The sequence below is a fragment of the Podarcis tiliguerta genome, assembly GCF_965153285.1.
Source record: "Podarcis tiliguerta genome assembly, chromosome: 7".
Taxonomy (NCBI): domain Eukaryota; kingdom Metazoa; phylum Chordata; class Lepidosauria; order Squamata; family Lacertidae; genus Podarcis; species Podarcis tiliguerta.
Genome location: NC_139540.1, coordinates 29759843 through 29782854, shown reverse-complemented (window position 1 = coordinate 29782854; position 23012 = coordinate 29759843). Strand labels below are relative to the sequence as shown.

The 23012-nt window shown below is 40.8% G+C and overlaps 1 protein-coding gene and 1 long non-coding RNA gene across 6 annotated transcripts in view; both read left to right on the top strand.

Moving 5' to 3' along the window:
- Nucleotides 1-22767, top strand: part of LOC310682507 (uncharacterized protein) — a 35471-nt gene extending 12704 nt beyond the window's left edge. For 2 of the 5 annotated variants that reach the window (XR_014513923.1, XR_014513926.1), the window contains exon 2: nucleotides 22353-22767. Coding sequence is in view for 1 of the 5 variants with exons in the window: in XM_083451460.1 (XP_083307586.1) it covers nucleotides 8671-8850; nucleotides 22353-22411 (239 nt within the window). In the remaining 4 variants the exon portion in view is untranslated. Of the gene's footprint in view, nucleotides 1-8653; nucleotides 8851-22352 lie in introns of all 5 variants that reach the window. The other 3 variants (XR_014513924.1, XR_014513925.1, XM_083451460.1) reach the window with 3 other exon arrangements.
- Nucleotides 147-2008, top strand: LOC310682676. Its single transcript, XR_014514097.1, has 2 exons — nucleotides 147-676; nucleotides 722-2008. It is a non-coding gene; the product is annotated as an uncharacterized lncRNA (long non-coding RNA).
- Nucleotides 22768-23012: the final 245 nt, after the last annotated feature.

Genomic DNA, 23012 nt, shown 5'->3' with positions numbered 1-23012 from the left:
TTGATACAAAATATCAAAGTCTTTATGTGTACAGTGGTACCTCGGGTTAAGTACTTAATTCGTTCCGGAGGTCCATTCTTAACCTGAAACCGTTCTTAACCTGAAGAACCACTTTAGCTAATGGGGCCTCCTTCTGCTGCGCCGCCACTGCACGATTTCTGTTCTCATCCTGAAGCAAAGATCTTAACCTGAGGTACTATTTCTGGGTTAGTGGGGTCTGTAACCTGAAGCGTATGTAACCTGAAGTATATGAAACCCAAGGTACCACTGTAGTAGAGCCAGGAGTCATTATATCATTGATACAATCAACATCCCATTGTTCACAGCAAGGCAGGAAGCGTGTTGCTGTGGCAAAGAGGTAAAGGGAAATGCTCTTGCCACCAGGTGCTGTGAGTTACTAATCCGCCTCACCTGTGCGGCCGCGCCTTGCCTCTTCAGAACAAACCTAGGAAAGCCCCAGTCCTGCGGAGCCCTACTGGTCACAGGGACTGGCTCCTGCATGCACTCCTGACACCCATGAGATCTGGTTCCCTTTTTATGAAGGCGACACCATCTGCCTATAAATCTGATTTCATTATTGCGAATTGCTCCAGTAACAATTAAGGTTGAACATGGTGCACAGATATTGTAAAATAAATACAGTCAGAAAGAGGCTACCCTTTCCTGGCTCTTTTTAGTTACCTAAGTGGCTCTTCAAAAAGAAAACCATAGGAAGAGATAGTTGTAGTTTTGTTCTTTAACAATGCTTTTTGTGGTCTTCCTACCACCCTTGAGAGCTCCAACCACATTCTTTTTGGATCTACATTCCATGCATATTCTCCATTTCGTAGCATGAGGACTAAAAACCACTCAGACTAAATAGCCTGAGCCACAAAGGAATCAAGCTCAGGTTATCTGGTTTCAAGCCCATATAGAGTGCAAGGAATTTTATTTGACCGGGTTGTAGACCAAGTGGAATTCAAAGTACTGAACAGAGCATATTTAACAGTAGTTAAGAAATGTACAAACTGAAGCTGAAAATGGTAAAAATACATTTTTAATCAGGAGGTGCCAATGTAGGCAGTGGGTTCAGCAATATTTTCGATGGTGCTCACAAAAGGTCTTAGTAAACACCCCCTCAAAAAAACACAACACAGGAGAGACTGTTTGCTCTTCCTGCTCAGCACACGTTCGAATTACCTGAAAATGACTGAACAACCAAGGAATTGCCTGAAAAGGGAGATTTGGTCTTCTCGGTACTTATATCGTTGGGGGTCTAAGGAAGGCTTTTTTAAAAGGCAGCTTAGAACTAGGGATGTCAGCGAATTCAGACAGAAATGGGAAAGGAAGTAGAAATTGCTGCAGTAGAAATTGCTGTTTGTCTGTGGTGAGGAATAGAAATCATTTGAGCAAATACAATCCGTATTGGTTCACATCATTGCTGTATTTTGTAAGTCTGCAAATGATATCGAATTAATTACTTTTGTTTACATTGCTCTGGCATTTCCTTTCCATTGAAATAAATGTAATTTACAGAAATATTTACGTAAGTCGTTTAACTTATGTTAAATAGCAGACAGCAAGACAAATAGTGTAGTGTTCAGTCGAAAGCAAAATGCAGTGGATCAGAAGCCGCACTGAATGTGGCAAATACAGATTGGAATGAAAATAAGTGAAATGAAAATGAAAAATGAAATTAGAATGAAAATAAGACTTCCTGATTAAGGGATTCTTGCTCTGAACAATTAAAATGGATATATATATATATATATAATATTATTTTTCATTTTACACGTAACAGCTTTCAATAAAACCAGCAAGGCTGCTTCTAATACTGTTTATGAAAACAGTTTATATATACATTTCCTATTTTTTGTTGAATGAGCATAAATAAAATAAAGGTGTCTTTGACAGGAAAGTTGCAGACAATTTTTTTTTTGTATTTCTTTTCTTTATTATATTTTGTTAAACCTGAATTTGGTGTATCCTGACATTCCTCATATTCTTTAATAAAGCTCATTAACATTTATTCTTGGTGTCTTTGTTGGCTGAACTGAACATGAAACATTAAATTCTGTCTTTTATGGATTGCATTGGGCCTGTTAAGCCTCCTTATGCTACTGATAGGGTCTGGGCATAACTGTTTGAGTAAGAATCTTATAAGGCTTGGGCAGAACAGGTTTGGGGATGGCTTGCCCAAAAGCAATGGCAATCCCAAGGCAGCCTTTTAAGGACAGTCAGAGGAGCACCAAATCAGCTGTCACTTTTAGGTTACAAAAATCCAAATACCTAGAGTTGTCTGCTTCTAACAAGTGCAAGAAAAAAGAAAACGTTTTTTAGAAAGGCCTATAGCAAGGATGTGGAACCTGTTGTTGGACTCCATCTCCCATCCATCCCAGCCAGGATTGTCAATGTATGATGGTAGTTGTGATCCAACAACTAGGGAGCCAGTGTGGTGTAGAGGTTAAGAGTGGTAGTCTCGTAATCTGGTGAACTGGGTTCGCATCTCCACTCCTCCACATGCAGTTGCTGGGTGACTTTGGACTAGTCACACTTCTTTGAAGTCTCTCAGCCCCACTCACCTCACAGAGTGTTTGTTGTGGGGAAGGAAGGGAAGGAGAATGTTAGCCGCTTTGAGACTCCTTAGGGTAGTGATAAAGCGGCATATCAAATCCAAACTCCTCCTCCTCCTCCGCTTCTTCTTCTTCTTCCAACAACACCTGCAGGGTCACGAGGTCACCAGCCCTCCTGTATTAGAAAATGTCCATGGAAATGCTGGTTTTCCTTTGTTAAAGTTCCTGTTTTCGCTAGCCATATATTATGGAACCTGCTGTCTTGGTTCTCACCATTAGTCTGCTTGTCCTGCAGTAGAGTGTTTTCTTAGGTGCTACTGCCTGAGCTGGCAAGCCCTCAACTAGGTGACAGGGCTGTGCTCTGGTCTGGTTGTCTCTCCAGCCACCTCTGTAATTGGCACCAGAGCTCTATGTTGGAGCACACTGTGCCTCAGCCTTTGCCTTTACAGTGATACCTTGGTTCTCAAACTTAATCCGTTCCGGAAGTCCATTCCAAATCCAAAGCATTCCAAAACCAAGGCGCACTTTCCCATAGAAAGTAATGCAAAATGGATTAATCCGTTCCAGACTTTTGAAAACAACCCCTAAAACAGCAATTTAACATGAATTTTACTATCTCACAAGACCATTGATCCATAAAATGAAAGCAATGAACAATGTACTGCAGTCATACAACCAATCAGTAAGTAGCTGATCTGGGTTCCACACAGTCACAAAAAGAAATGAAAAAAGAGCCACAAAAACGCAAAATAAATAGCAAAAACAGCATAACACTCAAAACAGAAGTGTGGCACTCAAAGGCTTCTGAAAAAAGTTTGCAAACCAGAACACTTACTTCCAGGTTTGCAGTATTTGGTTTCCAAGTTGTTTGAATACCAAGGCGTTTGAGAACCAAGGTACAGAACACGCATCTTGCCTGAGGTATGCAGCAGTTGCTTGGTGTGCATGGTGTGTCGCCTTAGTACACAGGCCTGCTCAATGACCACACAGAGAAGCATGCAATAGAAAAATGGGATAAAAATATGAGAAAATAACATCAAAAGCAAACATCCTTGTTAGAAAGACGTCATGCGCTATCTCCCTGCCTGGGCTGCTGCCAAAAAGATAAGACTGTCATCCAGCCAGAATTTTAACACCTGCTTCTGGAGGGTAAGAACCCAGAGACTGTCCAACTTGCCAAGTATAACAGCAACTGTACACACACACAAATCCCATTGCCTCAGATATGAGTCTTGGGCCCCATCTGATCTGATCACTTTAAACAGTCTTGGCTCCCCCCAAAGAATCCTGGGAAGTGTAGTTTGTTAAGGGTGTTGAGAGTTGTCAGGAGACCCTTATTCCCCTCAGAGAGCAAGGAACATCAGAGTTCAACGATTCATTGCAGCCAGCAGTACATATTACAGGCCTGCTTGTGAGCAAGCACTATGTTCTTAATGAGTGATATCCCACCCATGAGTAGGGAGGTAGGGAATGGAGGAAAGCTGGAGACAAGAAGGAGCAAGGATCTCCTGAGCTGATTCTAAGCAACATGTGCCCAGGACAAACAGCTCGGGCACCTGCCAGTATCCATGCTTCCTTCTGAGGCCTGGAGCATTGGCATATACCAGGCAGATAGTTATATGGGTTGGAGGGCAAGCTCATTGACCTCTTCACAGCTATGATAAGGATGCATATTTTTTGATGGCAGGGAAGGTTGTTGAATGTTATTAAAATAAAATAAAAAACCCTAAGCAATCATTCCAATGCTATGCATTAATCAGATCTATTTTATTATTGGCCAAAGGCTTCTTTGAGCTTAGGTTGCTATGTTGCAATGCAGGGCTGGAGAAACTTTGAACCACCAGATGTTGGACGCCAATGCCCCTTGTTGCAACTGGTGTGGTGTAGTTAGGGGTAGGAGGAGTCCAGCAACATCTAGAGGGCCACAGGTTCTCTATCCCTCCTGTGGAGAAAATGGGTTTGTTTTTCCCTTAAGGAGACTATGCATCCTCACCCAAAAATGAGCTTTTGTTGTTTTGCTCACTCCATTTCTAGAAGTCTGAACACTGAGAATATGCCTGTTAATAAAATATTATAGGAGCGGAGAAGTTAAACATTTAAAAGCCTCGGCTTATATAACATTGTTTAATAGCAGCGTCATAATACATGGCTCGCATTTACTGGAACTGGCATTTTGGACTTATCACAAAGCAAACATACCTAAATGGGCATTAACCCTTCTATCAGCTGCTGGAGAGCAAGGCTTATGCGGAATAGTTAGCTAAACCTTATGCACATTTTTATCAGAGAGACAATTTTGTTTGCTAGACCCAGCCAGATGGAGGGGAGAACCCCTTGAACTTTGCTGTGGTCCCTGTCCAATAAGGGTGATCCACACAGAAAAAATGGTTTCCATGCACAGATTTGCTCCTCAAGGGTTGGTGTAGGCAGGCATGGGGATCATGCTGCTCCCCAGATTGCCAGACTACATCCCTGCTCATTGGCTATGTTGGCCATGGCTAATAGGAATTGGAGTTCAACAATGCCACAGGTTCCCCCTTCTTGCTATAGAATGAGGGTTGCTCTGTGTTCGGCACCTCTGGGTGTGCATGCAGAGAGAGCCCTGATCCAAGGATATGCAGATAAAACAGTAAGCCAAGCATCTCCCACTGTGCCTATATGAGCACACGCACCCTTCGTAATATACGTGGAGCACACATTTAAGCATTCAGCCTTTTAACCCCATCAGTTAATCCTCTGACACTTTCAGGGCAGTTTCCTCTGTTGTGTAAATTTGCCATTCATTTCTCCAGTGATGCCATGTGGAACCTTGCCAAGATCACGATAGTTCTCAATGGGAGTCTGAAATAATCATGGGAGTTTTTCACAACTGCTGGACAACTTTGTCAAACATTGACAGAGTCTGGTACATTTTACGGCAACACCATGATGCATGGAGGCTCAATATAACGTCACAACAGGGTTTTGGGGTTTTTTAAGTGAGAAGATTCTCCTTCTAAACAAAAGCTGTTTCCCTCGTTTGTTTGTTGTCCTTTTTTTTTAAGCATAGCTCTTCATTTTTAAATCATCTGTGTGTTCTCCCCCCCCCCATACATCACTCTTGATATTCTGCCAACTAAAAAGTGTCATAGGAAACTATGGGTAGGAACTTCATTCTAACCAGCTGAACAATAAAGCAAACTAGCTTGCATCTATCAGGCAATCGTTTTTGTCGTAGACCACCCTTACTTTCCCTTGCAATTTCCTGAAACCTCAGCCTTTCCCACCTTAGTAGTTTGTGGATTCACAATTGTTCCACAGCCTCTGAAAGTAATTTAGTATTTTCCCAAACTCGGGAGGCTGCCTTAAGAGCATTTTGCTTTATTTCTTTTATCTGATCAAACAATTCTCTTTTAAATTCTAAAGCAAATCGAATAATTCATCTTTTGCTGGTTTGCTAATTTGTTTCAGCATTAATATTTATACCTCGTGTGAATTGATTTGGGAGGCCTATGATTTGGTCCAAGATAAAAACGATACCATGTTTGCGTGGATTTGGGAAGCTTTGACAGTGATGGAGATGAAGCAGGAAAGGCAGGTAAAAGGTATGAGAGGCTACCATGTGTGGTGGCAATGTAAAATTATATATATATTTTTCAAAAGCCTGGGAAGTGATACATAAAGATCTGAAGAGAATGTTGAAAATGACTTTTGTTAAAAAAAACCCAGAAGCTGAGAGTGGACGCCAGACCAAGCCCAGCCCATCCCTATAGAAGGAAGAAGCGACCGGCAACGAAGATAAAGAAGATTGGCAGAATAATCTAATGAACTATGCAGGACATATTAGACAATTTGAAACCCAAAAGGACATTCGTTTTTTTTTCTTTTTTGTTGTTGTTTTTAAATAAGGGAAATGTTTTAAACATAACCCTGTGAGCTTTGTGTATAGGTTTTTACATTAGTGAAACTTTTAAAGATGGCTTGTAATGACATGAATACGGTTTATAAAAAGGACAGTTAAGAGTATAACTTTGTGGATGTGTATAAATAAGTATATAATAATGGAACCAGGAGGGGGAATTGGAAGGAAGTCAATTAAGATGTATGATCTTTTTATTTTGGGTTTTTGTTATTATAAAATTATTAAATTGAAATAAATAAATAATAGAGGTTACCACAATAAAGGAGGTCAACTGATCCTTTCTTGGGAGGGAAATCCAGAGTTGGGATGTTTAACTTTTAAGTTACAGATTGGTTTGGGCTAAATTATGTTAGTGTGCTGTGCACCTCACACTACAGTATAGATCAGCCTTTCTCAACCTGTGGGTCCTCAGATGTTTGTTGAACTACAACTCCCATCACCCCTAGCTAGCAAGGCCAGAGCTCAGAGATGATGGGAGATGTAGTCCAGCAACATCTGGGGACCCACAGGTTGAGAACTGCTGGTATAGATGGTTTGTATATCTGTATGAGTTGATAGAATCTTTTGTATGACATGTGTCTGAAAGCATATCAAAAACACAGAGGCACCTGCCACAAGATTTGCAATCAACAAAATGCTCCTCATCAGGTGTAACTCGATGATAGATACAGATACAGACTATCTCAGGTTCAGCCTCCATCACCTGTAGCTATTAGGATCCCTGTCTGAAATCCAGGAGAGATACTGCCTGTCAATGTACACAGATGGACCAATGGATCGACTTGTATAACACAACTTCCGCCTTGATATATGAAAGCAAGCCCCATGGAGTTCAATGGAACTTGGTAAGTGTGTATAGGATTACAGCCCTATAGATGAAGCTGACCAGAAGGAAGGCATGGGGCCTGTCTCTTATTGAAACATAAAATAGAATGGTGGAACAAAACAGGTGTGTTTTATTAAATTTATTAAGAGCCACCTGAAGACTGAGGGGCCCCAGCCCCCTTAAAACTAATATTGAAGGAGCCGAGGTGCCTTCATCCCCATAGAGTTGGCACGCCTGTCAGGGACAGTGGGAGTTGTGGTTCAGTAATGACTTATTCTCCTGCACTGTTCTTGCATTTGGTTTCCCCCCAGTAGAATTGCCGGGTTATGCTAGAAGTAGAAGAAGAAGAGAAGTAGAACCAGTGGCATAGCGTGGAGGGTGCAGGGGGGGGCCGGCCGCACCGGACGCAACATCTGGGGGGGCGGGTGCGCTCGCACTCACAGCTCTCTGCCCCTACCTGGCTCACTCTCTCTCTCTCACTGCAGTGCTGGCTGTGCCAATCCGATCCGAGCCGCCGGGTCGCTGCCCACTGTGGAGGGGGGGTGCCAGGCGTGCGGTGCGGTGCAGAGAGAGAGCAAGGGACTATCTGGGGGAGGGACAGTGCAGCGGGGGGGACGCAAATTACTTGCCTTGCCCCGGGTTAGGGGGCGCAAATTACTTGCCTTGCCCCGGGTGCTGACAACCCACGCTACGCCACTGAGTAGAACCCATAACTGGTGGACTGTGGACTATAAGGCTTATTCTCCCTCAGTTCCCTAGGCAACAGCCATATTCCTTGTTTCAGTAGTTCCATTGGCTACCAGTCTATTTCCAGGGACAGTTCAAGGTTCAATTCGTCCTCCTGAGCACCCATTGTTCCTACATCTCTCAGAAAGGCTGTTTACTTAGGCTGCTTGCAAACCTATGTATTGAGTTAGGCTCCTGTCCTTTCTTGAGAGTAAGTCCCACTGAAGTAAATGGAGCTTACTTCTCAGTAGACAGGCATAGATAGGGTTGCATTGTTAGCCCCACTGAAATTGCTGGAACTTCAGCAGTTTTGCTCCACGCAGAAATGCAACCTTAACTGTAGCTCTTTCAAGGGGAAATACTGCATTCACCAAGTCTAATTTAAGACCTCACTAGACTTAATTACACTATCGAAAGGGAGAGAATTCTATTAAAAACCTGCCAGTGGAAGTGAATAACGTCCCCATCGCTGCCTCCCCTCAACTCACACAATGAATTTAGCAGAAGCTGGAGATTTACCTGTTAAATAAATCATTCAATTGTCGTTATTTTACTTTCCATTACATTTAAACCAACACCCTGCTATGCAATTAAATGTCACAAAGTCAGACTATGTATTATACGAAATCTTTACCTTTTAATTTTCAGCGGCAATTCTTTTTCAGAAGAAATGAGAAAGGAAAACTGCTTTGCAAAATTAAAGCTCATGAGGCTTCCAGCATTGGAGTCATTAAGTGAACTGAGGGATGTTCAGGTGGCAAATTACCAGACTACTCATTCAGAGCTGTCAGTGTTCTGTCAGCCACATAGACAAGGAAGAGGCCACCCTAGAATTCCTGCCAAAGGTATAGACAAATACGGTGCTGACAGCTGTTCTATGTTAGCATTTGTCCAGGTTTGTCTAGGACCCAGGGTGTAGACATTTGAGTGGGTTGTTGATTGAGGATGTGAGATGCAATTATGGGAGTGCTTGCACAGCATAAAGAGTGCAATTCGAAGTGTTTGAGTGATGTGAGTGTGTCGATCCTGCACAGGTGTGCTTGAGGAGAATGCATTTCTAGCTGTAGTTAGGTACTTGTGTGTAAACCAGGGGTCAGCAAACTTTTTCAGCAGGGGGCCGGTCCACTGTCCCTTAGACCTTGTGTGGGGGCCGGACTATATTTGGGGCGGGGGGGGGGGATGAACGAATTCCTATGCCCCACAAATCACCCAGAGATGCATTTTAAATAAAAGGACACATTCTACTCATGTAAAAACACCACACAGGCCCCACAAATAACCCAGAGATGCATTTTAAATAAACGGACACATGTTACTCATGTAAAAACATGCTGATTCCCAGACCGTCCACGGGCCGGATATAGAAGGTGATTGGGCTGCATCCGGCCCCTGAGCCTTAGTTTGCCTACCCATGGTGTAAACCTACAGGCAAGATAAAATCTGTTAAAAATTAGAAACACCCCCCCCCTTTAAAAAGCCAAGGATTGTTAATGGCCAAAGGCCTGATTGTAGAGCAAAGTTTTCACCTGGCACTGAAAGATATGTGATGAAGACACCAGGTTGACCTCCCTGGGAAGAGCATTGCACAAACAGGGAGCCACCGTAGAGAAAGTGCATTCTCGTGTTGCCACCCCCGAGTCTTCCATGTAGGCAGCACACAAAGAAGGGCCTCAGATTACGATGGCAGGGTCTGGGTCGGTTCATATGGGGAGAGGCTGTCGTTGAGGTGCTGAGCTGTATAAAACTTTATAGGTCACAAACAAGACTTTGAATTGTAGCCAGTGCAGTCAAGCCAGGGTTGCTGTGATAGGCTTGGACTTCCAATGCTCTGGTGAGCAATGTGGCCACTGACATCTGCAGCAGCTGAAGAACCATCTTCAAAGGCATCATGTGAATTTCTCCTAATATACACATTTTTGCAAAGCCGTTTCCCCAAATGTAATGCATTTATTTAGGTTGTTGCCATTAATGTATGTATTTATAGGTGCGCTTTACCCTAATATAAACATCTCTGTTTACTCATTTGGCTGGAGCTGCTTTCCCAAATTCAGAGAGATTCAAATTTCAAGTTCATGTATTGTTTCAGAAAGTATGAATTAGGTATGTTCATCTTTAAATGTGAACTAAATTAATTTTCTCTCCCATTCCTAATAGGGATCAAGCTCAGCGTGTTCATTCTTCCTCTGTTTATGCGTCGCTTCTCTGACCCTCTTAGTAACATTCAATACTCTTCACCATGGCATTCTTCTGGAGTTGTTGTTTGGGTTGGGAGTTGGAAGCACAAAACAATGGTTGCTCCAGTTCTTCCTGGAGGACCAGGTCCAGGTGGTATTCCTGAAGAACAACATTCCCACCTCTTGGCCTACAGGGCGCAACTTGGTTCCATCTTATCTCACACGCAACGCTAACTTATCAGCAAACAATACAAATATGTCTAATTATGAGTCATTTGGAAAACATTTATCACAATGTTGAAAATATCAGCAAAAAACAGAAGCATGGGTGAATGAATAAGAAAACCAAATAACTTAAGAGACATGTATTTCCATAATTGTAAAACCAACCAGTGCTTTTTTCTGGGGGGGACACATATCCCTAAACATTTTGTGAATCTACGTTTGGCCTCATTGAGGGGCAGTATTTCAATACCAGTAGGAAAATGAGAGTACCCCTAAACATTTTTTTTTTTAGAAAAAAAGCACTGAAACCAACTATTTTCTATATCGTCATCTTTTCGGTATGCGATATATAAAGTAAAATTATTCATGATCTTAAAGATTATTTCCATCCACTAGCAGAAATCTCATTCTATAGCCATACTATATAAGGGAAAATCTGTGACAATCCAAAACAGTGTGTGTGTGTGTGTGTGTGTGTGTGTGTGTGTGAGAGAGAGAGAGAGAGAGAGAGAGAGAGAGAAACAACCCAATTATATACCTTTTCTACCCATTAATCTACATAGTCTGAAACTCCAGGTGAAAATTCCAAGGAAAAACAGATAAAATAAAGGTAGCTTACCTATATGAGCCATCTCATTCAGTCAACAATGAATAGATTCTGAAGATTTATTTTATTAATTTTTGTGTGTGTGTTATAAAATCAGTCAAAATCCAGTGGAATATGCTTTCCCATAATCATTTCCAGTCTAGCAAGGTGTCCATATACATTCCAAGGTTACAGCTTTCTAGCCTGCTCTTCTTAAGCAGCATAAACAGTCTGCTTCATGTCCTCAATATTCATTCCAGACATGCATGTCCTATAGTAGCTGCTTTCCCAGGCATGGGTGTGCAAGAACACTCTCACCAGCTGTTTCAGAGATGATTCAGAAACCTACTCTTAGTCCAAACCAAAACGGCTGTTTTCCTTAAGCGGCATGATTCAAAGTTTCAAACTATTTCATCAGATGTTTCCTTAACTTTTAAAAATAATTTAGATAGATGACAGATAGAGATAAATAGATAATAAGCAATCATGCATGCAAACGGACATACACACAGTATCAGTCCTGAAATAAAGCTTCAATAAGAACATCTTTCATACACTTTTATACACTCATATGGAAGCCTCCTTGATATGATTTCGTTTTGCTGGAGTATATCAAGAAGGGTCTCCAGAAGTTCAGTTTGTGTCTATTATGTACTGAGTTGAATAGGATCCAAAATGCAGCAGTCTGATTGATCCTGGAACAATAGGATTCAGAATGCAGCAGTCTGGTTGGTCCTAGAACAATAGGATTCAGAATGCAGCAGTCTGATTGGTCCTAGAACAATAGGACCCAGAATGCAGCAGTCTGATTGGTCCACAGGAGCCACCCAATCCGGCTCCAGGTGGAAGTGAATCCGCAACCTGATTGACCTACAGGAGAATCCCGGAATTAGCCAATCACGTGGGGCCCATTGTGTAAATAATGTATATAAAGCAGACATTCTGGGGGAACTTCCATTCCTCCTCACCACTATGAGCTGAATAAAGAGCATGAAATCCACTCTCGACTCCGAGTATATTTCAGTGTCTTTTAATGATGAATTTTTATCACCACCAAGATTTTCTGAGCACTTCAAAGTCGGACATGCGCAGTGGACCTTGTAGGTTTGTGTGTGTGTGTTCATATACAAGAAGTTTCAGTTTTAGAAACCAATTATCAGGGTGTTTAGACATGTGCACCTCTCAAAGAATCTCCAGAGCGTTCTTGAATTAAATATCCAAAAGCTGTGCCATGTCCTACAGAAATGTCTCCTGATACAAATGAATAAAAATCTGATGCCATCTGAGACACGATAACTAAACCAAACACCTCAAATGCTGTCCATTTGGTATAAGCCAAATAGGACACGGCTGAAACCCATGCCATTTGCAGAGATCCTAACATGTTAAAACTGGTGAGCATTTTTAGATGTCTTATTATGGATTTGTTTTGAGCTGAGTTTGGGAGGCTGAAGCTACATTTGTGTGTTGTTCTGTCTTGTCTAGCAGGTGAGTGTTCTGGAGAATTCACCACAAATTCAATTTATTAAAAACACGTCTGTGGGTTGTGTATTCCAACCAAGCTTGACAAATAAGCTTTTGTTTTACTTGGGAGTGATTGCAAGTCTTACATAGAAGTCAGACATGGAACACATGAATGACGGCGGGAAAACAGTAAGTGGGCCTCGCTGTAGAGCTCACTTAAGCTTTTCGTGCTTGCTATTCATTAAGTCTTCATAGCACAGAGAATATCTACCACTCTGGTTTCCACCGGGAAATTCATAAATGTGCTGGAAAAAACAATATAGCCCATGTATTCAAACTTTATTTAAAAGATGGGCAGTTGAAGGAGAAACCATGATTTATGTCATCAGGGTCTGAATCTCAGTCTGAAGCCAGCATATTCTGACACTGACTTTCATGTTTCAAATAGATAAAATAGCTAGGATTTCATGCCTTGGCTACCTCATGAGAAATATTGGGAAGCATTAAGAAGGAACACAAACATGAAGCATCCTTTGTAAAGAGAGACCAGAACCGTGTGCATGAAACAACAGCTTCATAAATTTAGTTCCATTTCTTGACCAAGAAAATCAAAATTCTGCTATCAGGAGAAAATTATGCTAAATAATAATAATAATAATAATAATAATAATAATAATAAATAATTTATTTATACCCCGCCCATCTGGCTGGGTTTCCCCCAGCCACTCTGGGTGGCTCCCAACCGGATATTAAAACACAATACAGCATTAAACATTATAAACTTCCATAAAACGTTTTGTACAAATTTATCCTGATTCTTAGACCCATGCAGAGCGCTAAAGCCCTCTTGACCCAGAGAAATCTCAGGGCCAAATTACATATAATTAAATGACTCAATCTTATCTCTGCCATGTCATCACAAGGTGGTGTTAGAGACATCTCTTTCTCCTCACTTCTCCCCACATTAGATCCTCGCCCTCACAGCTGTAATACAGAGAAGAATTATATTGATACTTACAGCTACATTTCTTTTCTCTTTCCTTCTATCCCAGTTTTCTTTTGTGTTGTGTCTTATACATTGTAAGCCTATGTGCAGGACCTGTCTAGTCCCCCCCCCCCTTTCTTGACCATACAGAAGTTGGTGGATAATCGACACCAGAATCATGAATCAGAATCAGGAAGAAGGGGCTTCTCCTTCTTTACCAACACTACTGTACCAGTGACATGTACATACCATAACAAGAGTTACAGAGTGACAGAAGCTGCTATTGGTGCCAATAATGGCCTCCCTCGTGGGGGGGAACAACAAGCTCCAGGGGAATATTTTTTTTTTGCCAGGAACATGAGGAGGCATTCAATGTAGCACAAAACTGGGTCAGCATAAGTATTTCTGCTTTGCAAATGGAACAATCTGCCCTCTCCTCTTCCTGTGTGCTGTTCTGAGGCTTCGCCTGATCTTTGTGGGCCACAGGGGGAAATGCCCTGTTGCACTAGCAAAAGTCCGCTGGCTTCCACTGGCGGGGCTCTCGAGTTGTCTCCCGCCCATGTTGTGAACAGAAAGGGATAGCCTCTGTTGTGCTCTATTGCTAGTCCTGATTGACAAATGCTGAGAGAGAAATATGTTTATCAGAAAGGTGTACTATTCGTGATCTTGTAGTCAACTTGTCATGGAAGGAGCATAGCTTAGCAGCGTTGCAAAAGCTCCCAAATTCAACGCCAGGTATTTCCAGGTGGGGCTTGCAAAGACTCCTGGAAAGCTGTGCCAATCGGAGTGGATAAGTCTAGGTCTGGGATAATGCTCTGACTCAAAATAAGGCAGATTCCCATGCAATTTGGTCCTCATTCAATACACCCTCTGCTATTTAGGTTTCAACAGACACTGTCTAATACATGGGTAGGCAAACTAAGGCCTGGGGGCCGGATCTGGCCCAATTGCCTTCTCAATCCGGCCTGCGGACAGTCCAGGAATCAGTGTGTTTTTACATGAGTAGAATGTGCACTTTTATTTAAAATGTATTTCTGGGTTATATGTGGGGCCTGCCTCGTGTTTTTACATGAGTAGAATGTGCCCTTTTATTTAAAATACATCTCTGAGTTATTTGTGGGGCCTAGGAATTCGTTCATTTTTTCCCCTTCAAAATATAGTCTGGCCCACCACATGGTCTGAGGGACAGTGGACCGGCCCCCTGCTGAAAAAGTTTGCTGACCCCTGGTCAGCAAACTCATCTTTCAAGCTCATCTTCTCTTGCATGAATGTAAGTGTTTATAAAGATCTGTTTCAGAGGCTTTGGTCCATTGTTTGAGGGTTCCCCAGGATCTTGTTTTCCTCACGATGGTGCCAAAGTTCTGGGGAGGTATGTTCTGCTCCCTAGATAGTAGGCTTCCGACAGCAATTTAAAAGTATTTTATTTCAGAGATCTGCTCAAATAGGATTGCTTTCTGTTGTTGGCTTGTTTGTTTTATGGCTTTATACAACTTACATCCCCTTCTCCCCAATATATTTGCTAAGTTCCCCGAAGGGCCTTGCACAAAATGAGAGAATGTAAATATTTTAAATAGCTGAGCAAATGAAATCTTTCCAGGCATTTTTGTAAAAAGGAGTGGGCACAGTACAGCCAAATAACTTTTAAGTATCATTGGTTCCGGTGGGAGACATGTCATTAATGGGACTTAACTCTTGGATCAAAATCACCCTTCATTTGGTTTACATGGCTTTACACAAACTGCTAAGTACAGTGAAAGTGCATTCCATCAGGATTAATAGGATTTAGAATGCAATACATTTGGGGTGGGGTGGCTATTTATTACTTGTTCACCAAGTAGGAAACAAGTCTCTATAGCGACAGTGAAACAAAGACTGTCACAAACTAAAGTCGCCACCAGAGGGAGCCCAAACTGTCTCTTGAATACCTGGAGAAATCACAATGTTCTAAAGACTGCAGTTTGTAAATCTTATATGGCTTCTCGCTTGTGCCAACAAGCATACTTTAATGTGAAGTATATTTAATAGTATTTTTAACAGATTTTTAATTTCGAGTAACAAAACATCCATACAAGGAAAACAGAGCTTAGGAGATTTACCAAAAAAAGGAAAAATAGTGGCTGATGATTATAGTTTTTAGGAATATCTTTAAAGAGTTTCTCTGTAGTAAAAATAACTATTTAATATCCAGTAGTCTAATTTCCGATAGAAAAGTTTAGGTTTGTGTACTCTTCATGATTACCGGGGCATGAAGAAGAAGAAGAAGAGTTTGGATTTGATATCCCGCCTTTCACTCCCTTTAAGGAGTCTCAAAGCGGCTAACATTCTCCTTTCCCTTCCTCCCCCACAACAAACACTCTGTGAGGTGAGTGGGGCTGAGAGACTTCAAAGAAGTGTGACTGGCCCAAGGTCACCCAGCAGCTGCATGTGGAGGAGCAGAGACACGAACCCGGTTCCCCAGATTACGAGACTACCACTCTTAACCACTACACCACACTGGCATGGTCCGAGATATTAAGAAGATCAATCTCTGACTTGTGAACCTGAGAGATAAGGCTTTCTGTGATTAATAAATAACCCAGTCAGGGGTAATTTGTGTACCTTACTGGCATTTCTGTACAGCTTTTTAGTTCTGGGTTGGCTATGTGCTAAGTGTCAAAGTTATTGTGTTTATGTAATATTTCGTAGAAGGGTGTTTTAAAAGATGGTGATTTGCACATGTTTTGTGATAGCGGAGAAATTCTGCTTTTATCAAAATAGTTATTAAGTACAAGATTTAAGTCGCCACCTATCACCCCTTCGCCTTGTTTACAATAATGTACAAATTTCAACCAGGAAATCCACTCGTGTACTGATAGCAACCTAGAAAAGTATACTGTACATACATCTGCAATAGTGTAGGTATACTTTTTTAGGTTGCTATCAGTACACGAGTGGATTTTCTGTATGAAAATTTTACATTACTGTAAACAAGGCAAATTTACAATTTACATATTCCATAAATACAATGAGATTAAAATCATTGTATGTCACATCAATATTATGAATCTTTACAACAATAACAATATATTGAGCAATCTAGCATTACGTTAGGCCTATCTAATCTTCATTGATTTCAGTGTGAATTGAGTGCCCCTAATTGTGCATCAGTGTGTGCAGCCATAGGGCAAACTAGAAATATTAAGTAAGTTCTGGATCAAAAGAATAAACTCTCATTACTGCACATTGTGAAAATGGATGACTAAAATGGAATGCTCCTGTATTTCATCATAAGCAATAAATTCATAACATAAATTCTTGCCCAACTCCCAGTTATGAAGAAATAATAAAAGATAATTTTCCATTCCATTCCAAATCAGATTGCTTCTGATTTATATATTATCTGGTGTTCAAGAACTTAGTGTGGGGTGCAACATGTACAAACACACACACACACACACAGAAAGAGAGAGAGAGAGAGAGAGAGAGAGAAGTATAGCCCCTGAAAAAAAATTAAACTGTAATTTTCAAAATAGGTTGCCAAAACGAAAAATGAAATCCTTACTACAACTCTGATGGAAAGTCTGAATTCGTCAGGTTATGTTTGATACAAAGCACAATGAAGTTTTCCTTGTCTCTTAGTCTCATAAATTTAAGAAAAAATATTTTAGAGTTTAATCATTAGCTTGGAGTAAGCCCCATTTAACTCCATAGGACTTACTTCCGTGTAGAGTTATATCAGACTGCGCTGCAGCAATCTTTTTTTAGATGTAGTTTTATATGCATCATTCTGCATCAAAGGTCTCTGACTTACAATAAGAAAAGGAGCACCCAAATTCCACATTTAAGCATGAACCTATACAACCAGTCAAATAACAGGACAGTAAGAGCTTCCTTAACTAAAACTGAAATCAATAACAGTAGTAAGACCAAAGAGACTAACCCAAAGATGCCTTGATAAATATCAAAGTTTGCACTTGGCATTACTATGTTGTTGGCATCTGTCTGCCTTGAAAGACAATGGAGTGTGCCTCTGGGAATGAAGTCAAACCGCTGGAGAATCACAGTGCCTGCTGTGGCTGAAAAGACCAATAACTTGTAAGTGCTGTCTTCTGCATTGTTTTTGCTGTGTTAGCAGCACCAAAGTGGCTTCTCCAGGGCCACTAGGCAGTGTGTATGGAGTTCCTGGGCTGCGCAGACAACAAGACCCCTGCTCTCATGGATGTGGTCCAAAGGAAAGCAGAGCAATACATTTGGCACCATCTTGGCTGAAGGAGTTGCCAGAAAGAGGTGTACAAGGTGCCATCCAACTGTCTTAGGGACTCCACTCTGAATTTTGTGTATGGTTTACTCCTTAGCCTTTTCTTCTGAAGATGCCCTACAAGGCAGATTAAGAAATATAAAGTCAAGTTTCCTCAGCTCATCCATGAGGGTGTTGCTTCAGGCAATTGCAACAAAATTGGTGATAACACACAGACCGTCATCATTCCTCATGGTGCTGATGTAGTGTCCATAATGTTCAGATTCTGAATGTAAGCAGATTGTAAAAATTAAACTATTGGGCACCAGCTTGGACACTCTAGGACACTCCAGCCAGATGAATAGTATAGTCTGTGTATCACATACTTCTGAGAGGCTTTAAAGAATGAACTCACAGGTATTCAATTCAACCTCAGTCCTGTATAGCTGTACATGTTCATATTGCAAGTGCACATTGAAATATTATCCCACTAATGCAGCGCTAACAGATATCCATTCACATTCTGTGACACAAGAACCTGCCTTATTGGAAGTCAAACTAGGCCAGTCCATCAAAACCAGCATTGTTTACTTTGACTGGTACCAGTTCTCCTGCTCTGAGACAGAAGTCTTTCAAACCACACAGTCTTTTTTAGTTTGAGATGATAGGGACTGAACCTGGGACCTTCTGAATGCAAAGCATGTACTTTGCCAGCAAGCTTTTGTCCCTCCCATTTGTCTCCTGTCCTTCCCTCTATATAACTTGCACAAAATTATTGCACAGCTGATGGTAACAAATCAGATAGAATCAGACATAATTGGAATAATTGTCCATTTTCTGAATCTGAAATGGAATATGGTGGATTACATGGTAGTCGGAGCAGTTTCTTAGATAAACGGTATGCAAGCCTTTTAAATCAAATCTATTCACATAAGCTTCAATAGATAACACAATGGATAACACTTTCATTGATGTAAGCACGGAAATCTGGCAGACGAGGTGAGCTTCGTGAGTGTATTAGGCTATCACAACATAAATTGTCAGCAAGTGCAAAATAAACTGTAAGGATTTTCTCACAAAGATCACGGCAGACACATTGGCTATTTTTTTTATATTATAATCAGTTTTCTTCATGTGTATTTGCAATTCTGCATAGGAGAAAAACATTCCATCAATTGAACTGAGAGCAATTATATGATCAAATCCTTACTAAAATTGCTTGCTTGCTATGATATGTCTCATGACATCTGAAATCTATAATGGGCCAAGGATAGCTCAGTTGCTACAGCATGAGACACAATCTCAGGGTTGGACAAAAGATTCCTGCATTGCTGGGGTTGGACTAGATGTCTCTTGTGGTCCTTTGAAATTCTATGATTCTATGAAATACCATTAGCTCTAAGAAAAAATTCCAAGGAGACTACACACACTTTTGCACACACACTTTTTAAAGCATCAACAGCACTTTAGGCAGGTTTGCTCTGGATTCTGGTAGGAGATTTAATATACTGACTAACAAAACAAAAAAAGAGACATTAAGGTCTTAAAGCAAAATGTTCTAGTATTCAGAGGCTCTGATATACATCAAAGGGTGTGTTTGTGATTTATGATTTATTTGTGATTTATCTATATACACACACACTTGCATATCTTGCTACATAATAATAATGTAAGATTGTCGTCAAGCTGCAGTTCATTTGCAGTTTGAGCAAAGGGAGCAGTGTGGGGAGTAGGGGTTGCTGAGGTCTAGTGGTTGGGGGTTTGAGGAGACAGGTTGCAACTGTTGGCAAGTGAAGCAAACAGGGGCACAGCCCCTAATACATATCACACACACACTATTTATTTATTAAGATATTCCCATACTGCACAAAAATGATAACAGGGTAGTTAGCTTATAAAAGCATGAATAAGCAGGCCTGGTTTTGGAAAATAATATTATGCTGGAGTGAGATGCACTTCAGTGCAGAGGGTCTTCTCATAAATGCAGAATATATATATTCCTGAAATAACTTGTTCCCTGTGATAATCTGAAATTGTAGTCTTGTAGGTGCACATAGCGAAATTTAATCAACCATTTGAAAAGCAGACATGGAGGTTTGTCTTACTTATTGAGGTTGCGGACAATTGTTTTCCGTGCATCGGTTCCTTCAAGGATGTGAAGAATAACAAAATAACTTGCTTGCGTAGCAGAAGTGAGTCATATGTGTATTGGCAGCACTTTTATCTTAACCAAATGGTCTAATGCTGCATGAAAATCCTATGTAATGGTATCCCTCAAGCTAAAGTTATATTTCAGTGACTCTTCGTTTATTCTAGGTGAGTTGCTTAACGAAAAGCAGAAGAAAGCTGCTATAAGCATTGACACAAGTTAGACAAGGCACCCACTGTCAGGAGAGGAGTGATAATGTTTTGAAATTTTGACCACCAAACACAAAATGTATGCTAAGCAACATATACCCTAAACTCAAACGGTTCAGTAGACTTATTTTTAGGCAGCTGTGCCTAAGGAGTGTGCCCTCAGGTGTGCCCTCAGCTGTGCCCTCAGGTGTGATAAACAGCCAAGAATGCTCTTTGGTTGCCTGATCCAGCAGGCTGTTCTTAGACTTTTATGCCAGTCTTGAAGTAAGACCCCACAGCCACTCTTGTCAGCTTCTCTACCCTTCTGGATGAATGGGAATTGTCCCTTGCCACAGGCAGCAAAATGTTTTGGACCAGATCTACTTTCTGATACCACTTTTGGAAATTCTAATTTTTGGTTCCTTCCACTTATTCTAAAGTCCCCTTCAGTTGCCCCCACTAACTGAGCAATAAAATGACAGTACTAGCCATAGTAATGTCAATATTTGCATTCACTGAGCTCATACCTCTAAATCTGAAATAAGGACAACTGTGGTAAGATGCTTCACATTTTGTCACGTGGATATCAGAGAAAATGACTGAAAATGTTTAGGCAGTAGTCCTATAATATTTACTAGGGAGGACTAATCCTGGTTGTAGGCGCCAAGGAAAACAATTCTCTACATTCTGTGTTTTGTGGGAAGGTGGTTATTGGCTTGCTTTTGTTCTTGTTTATTATGTATCTAGTGTTCTCATTTTGTATTTTTATGTTGTGAAATACCCTGTGATCTTTGGTTGAAGGGCGCTATACAAATGAAAGAAAGAAAGAAAGAAAGAAAGAAAGAAAGAAACAATTTGCGGCCTTCCATAAAAAAAAATACTTCTGGGTCTGTAAGTTGAGTAGCTTAACCCATTTTTGGCAGCTACGTGCCACGTTTTAAGAAGCATGAGGAAAGAATTGCTTGTACAATGCAGCTTTTTCAAGTCCCTCCCCAATGACACCTCCACATCTCATCACAAGTTCTTGTTGGAATTCCCCTAAGTTTCAACAACAGTTTCTTTGTGTTGAATATTGGCACTGACTCTAATATCCATTGTGGGGATTTCTACATTTCTGGTGTGCTTATCTACAATATATATAGGAAAGTGGTTTTTCTGTCTGTCCTGTCTGTTCTCTATGCATTTGGATGCCTCATGAGATAGGTAAAGGTAAAGGGGCCCCCGACCATTAGGTCCAGTCATGACTGACTCTGGGGTTGCGGCGCTCATCTTGCTTTATTGGCCGAGGGAGCCAGCATACAGCTTCCGGGTCATGTGGCCAGCATGACTAAGCCGCTGCTGGCGAACCAGAGCAGTGCACAGAAACGCCTTTTACCTTCCTGCCGGAGTGGTACCTATTTATCTACTTGTACTTTGACGTGCTTTCAAACTGCTAGGTGGGCAGGATCAGGGACCGAGCAATGGGAGCTCACCCCGTTGCGGGGATTCAAACCGCCGACCTTCTGATCAGCAAGTACTAGGCTCTGTGGTTTAACCCACAGCACCACCTGCGTCCTGCCTCATGAGATACTACTGCCCAATTTGGTGTAAGAGTTCCTGAGGTGGAGGAGCTGGTTTTCATTTATGTTTGGATGTCAGATACCATTTTGAATCAAGACTGTGGACCAAAATGTGACTTTGCCCAGTTTGCTGTGACAGTTCAAAACTGTTTTGATTTGGATGCCTTTGAAGTTATGGTTGCCCAATTTGGCACGATGTTTCCTAAGAGCAAGGACTGGGTTTTGTTCTATATTTGGATACTACTGGGTGCCCAAGGTCTCAATTTATTATGGTCTGTATCCAGGTCTGGTGTTCTCTAGGTCGGGTCAGAGCCCTGAGGTGGAGGTCGTAAAACTAAGAAGTTACACTATATCCACTTATAAATCTCAACGTGTTTTGGTTTCTTAGAATTCCAGGTCAATGCCATGTACTTTCAGCCTGTCTACTACATATTTTGTAATTGCGTGCCCATCTGTTTTCTATGCATACAATACTTCTTAAGATATTGTAACCAAATTTTGCATGATAGTTCCTGATATCAAGGAGCATGTCTATGTTTGGATACAATGGGATGCTATTTTGAATCAAGATGTCAGAGGACACCTTTAAAAACGGAAGGTTATTTTTTAGTTTCTCAGAATTCCTGAGCAGCACCAGGTACTAGGCTGCTAGTGAAACAATTATAGCAGCATGGTTCCTCGCTATATTTCTCTTTAAATTATGATAATAATTTTTAAATGTGCACCTATGCATATGAATTTGCATACTAACATTTTCTGAAGATCTGCATCTTTATTTTGTCCTCTTTTTTGGCATTGCAGAAGTGGCCACCCCTGGATTATTTCAGAAACAAAGAAGATGGAAAGAGAACCATTTCTAACTTATTAGTTATTGCAAAACTGCTCATGGCACAATATTGAAGAACTACAATCCACCATCAATTGATATACAGCCAAATAAAGTCCTGAATATTATAGAAACGTCAACGTTGACATTAAATTCAGAGAAGGAAGAATAAATTAACTCAAGAAATGAGAAAAGATATATCTTCTGCTTTGGGGGAAACATGCAAAAATAAAGATAATTGAAGAAATATTGCAAGTTTAATGGTGTTTGCTGTCAGTTTATGTCATGGATGCTCAGACTGTGACCACAGTTTAAATTTAATTTTGCAACAATGATGAATAAAAATTAAATGTAAAAGTCATTTACTAAATAAAATTAACACTGATAAAACATAGCAGTATGAATTTGTATTGTATTAAGAAGATAACTGCACCGTTTCAAAAGAAAATGTTAGAAGGGGTGTCAATGGATGGTCTAATCCAATCCAAATCTTTATTACAGTCATAGACCAGCATAAGATAAAAGCACCTCCATACTTACATAAATGGATGTTGTTGTGGTTGCTAATATTTGTTCTTCGCTTTCTACAAAGCTTCTCAAAGCAGCTTACAAAATATCAAAATACAGTCATACCT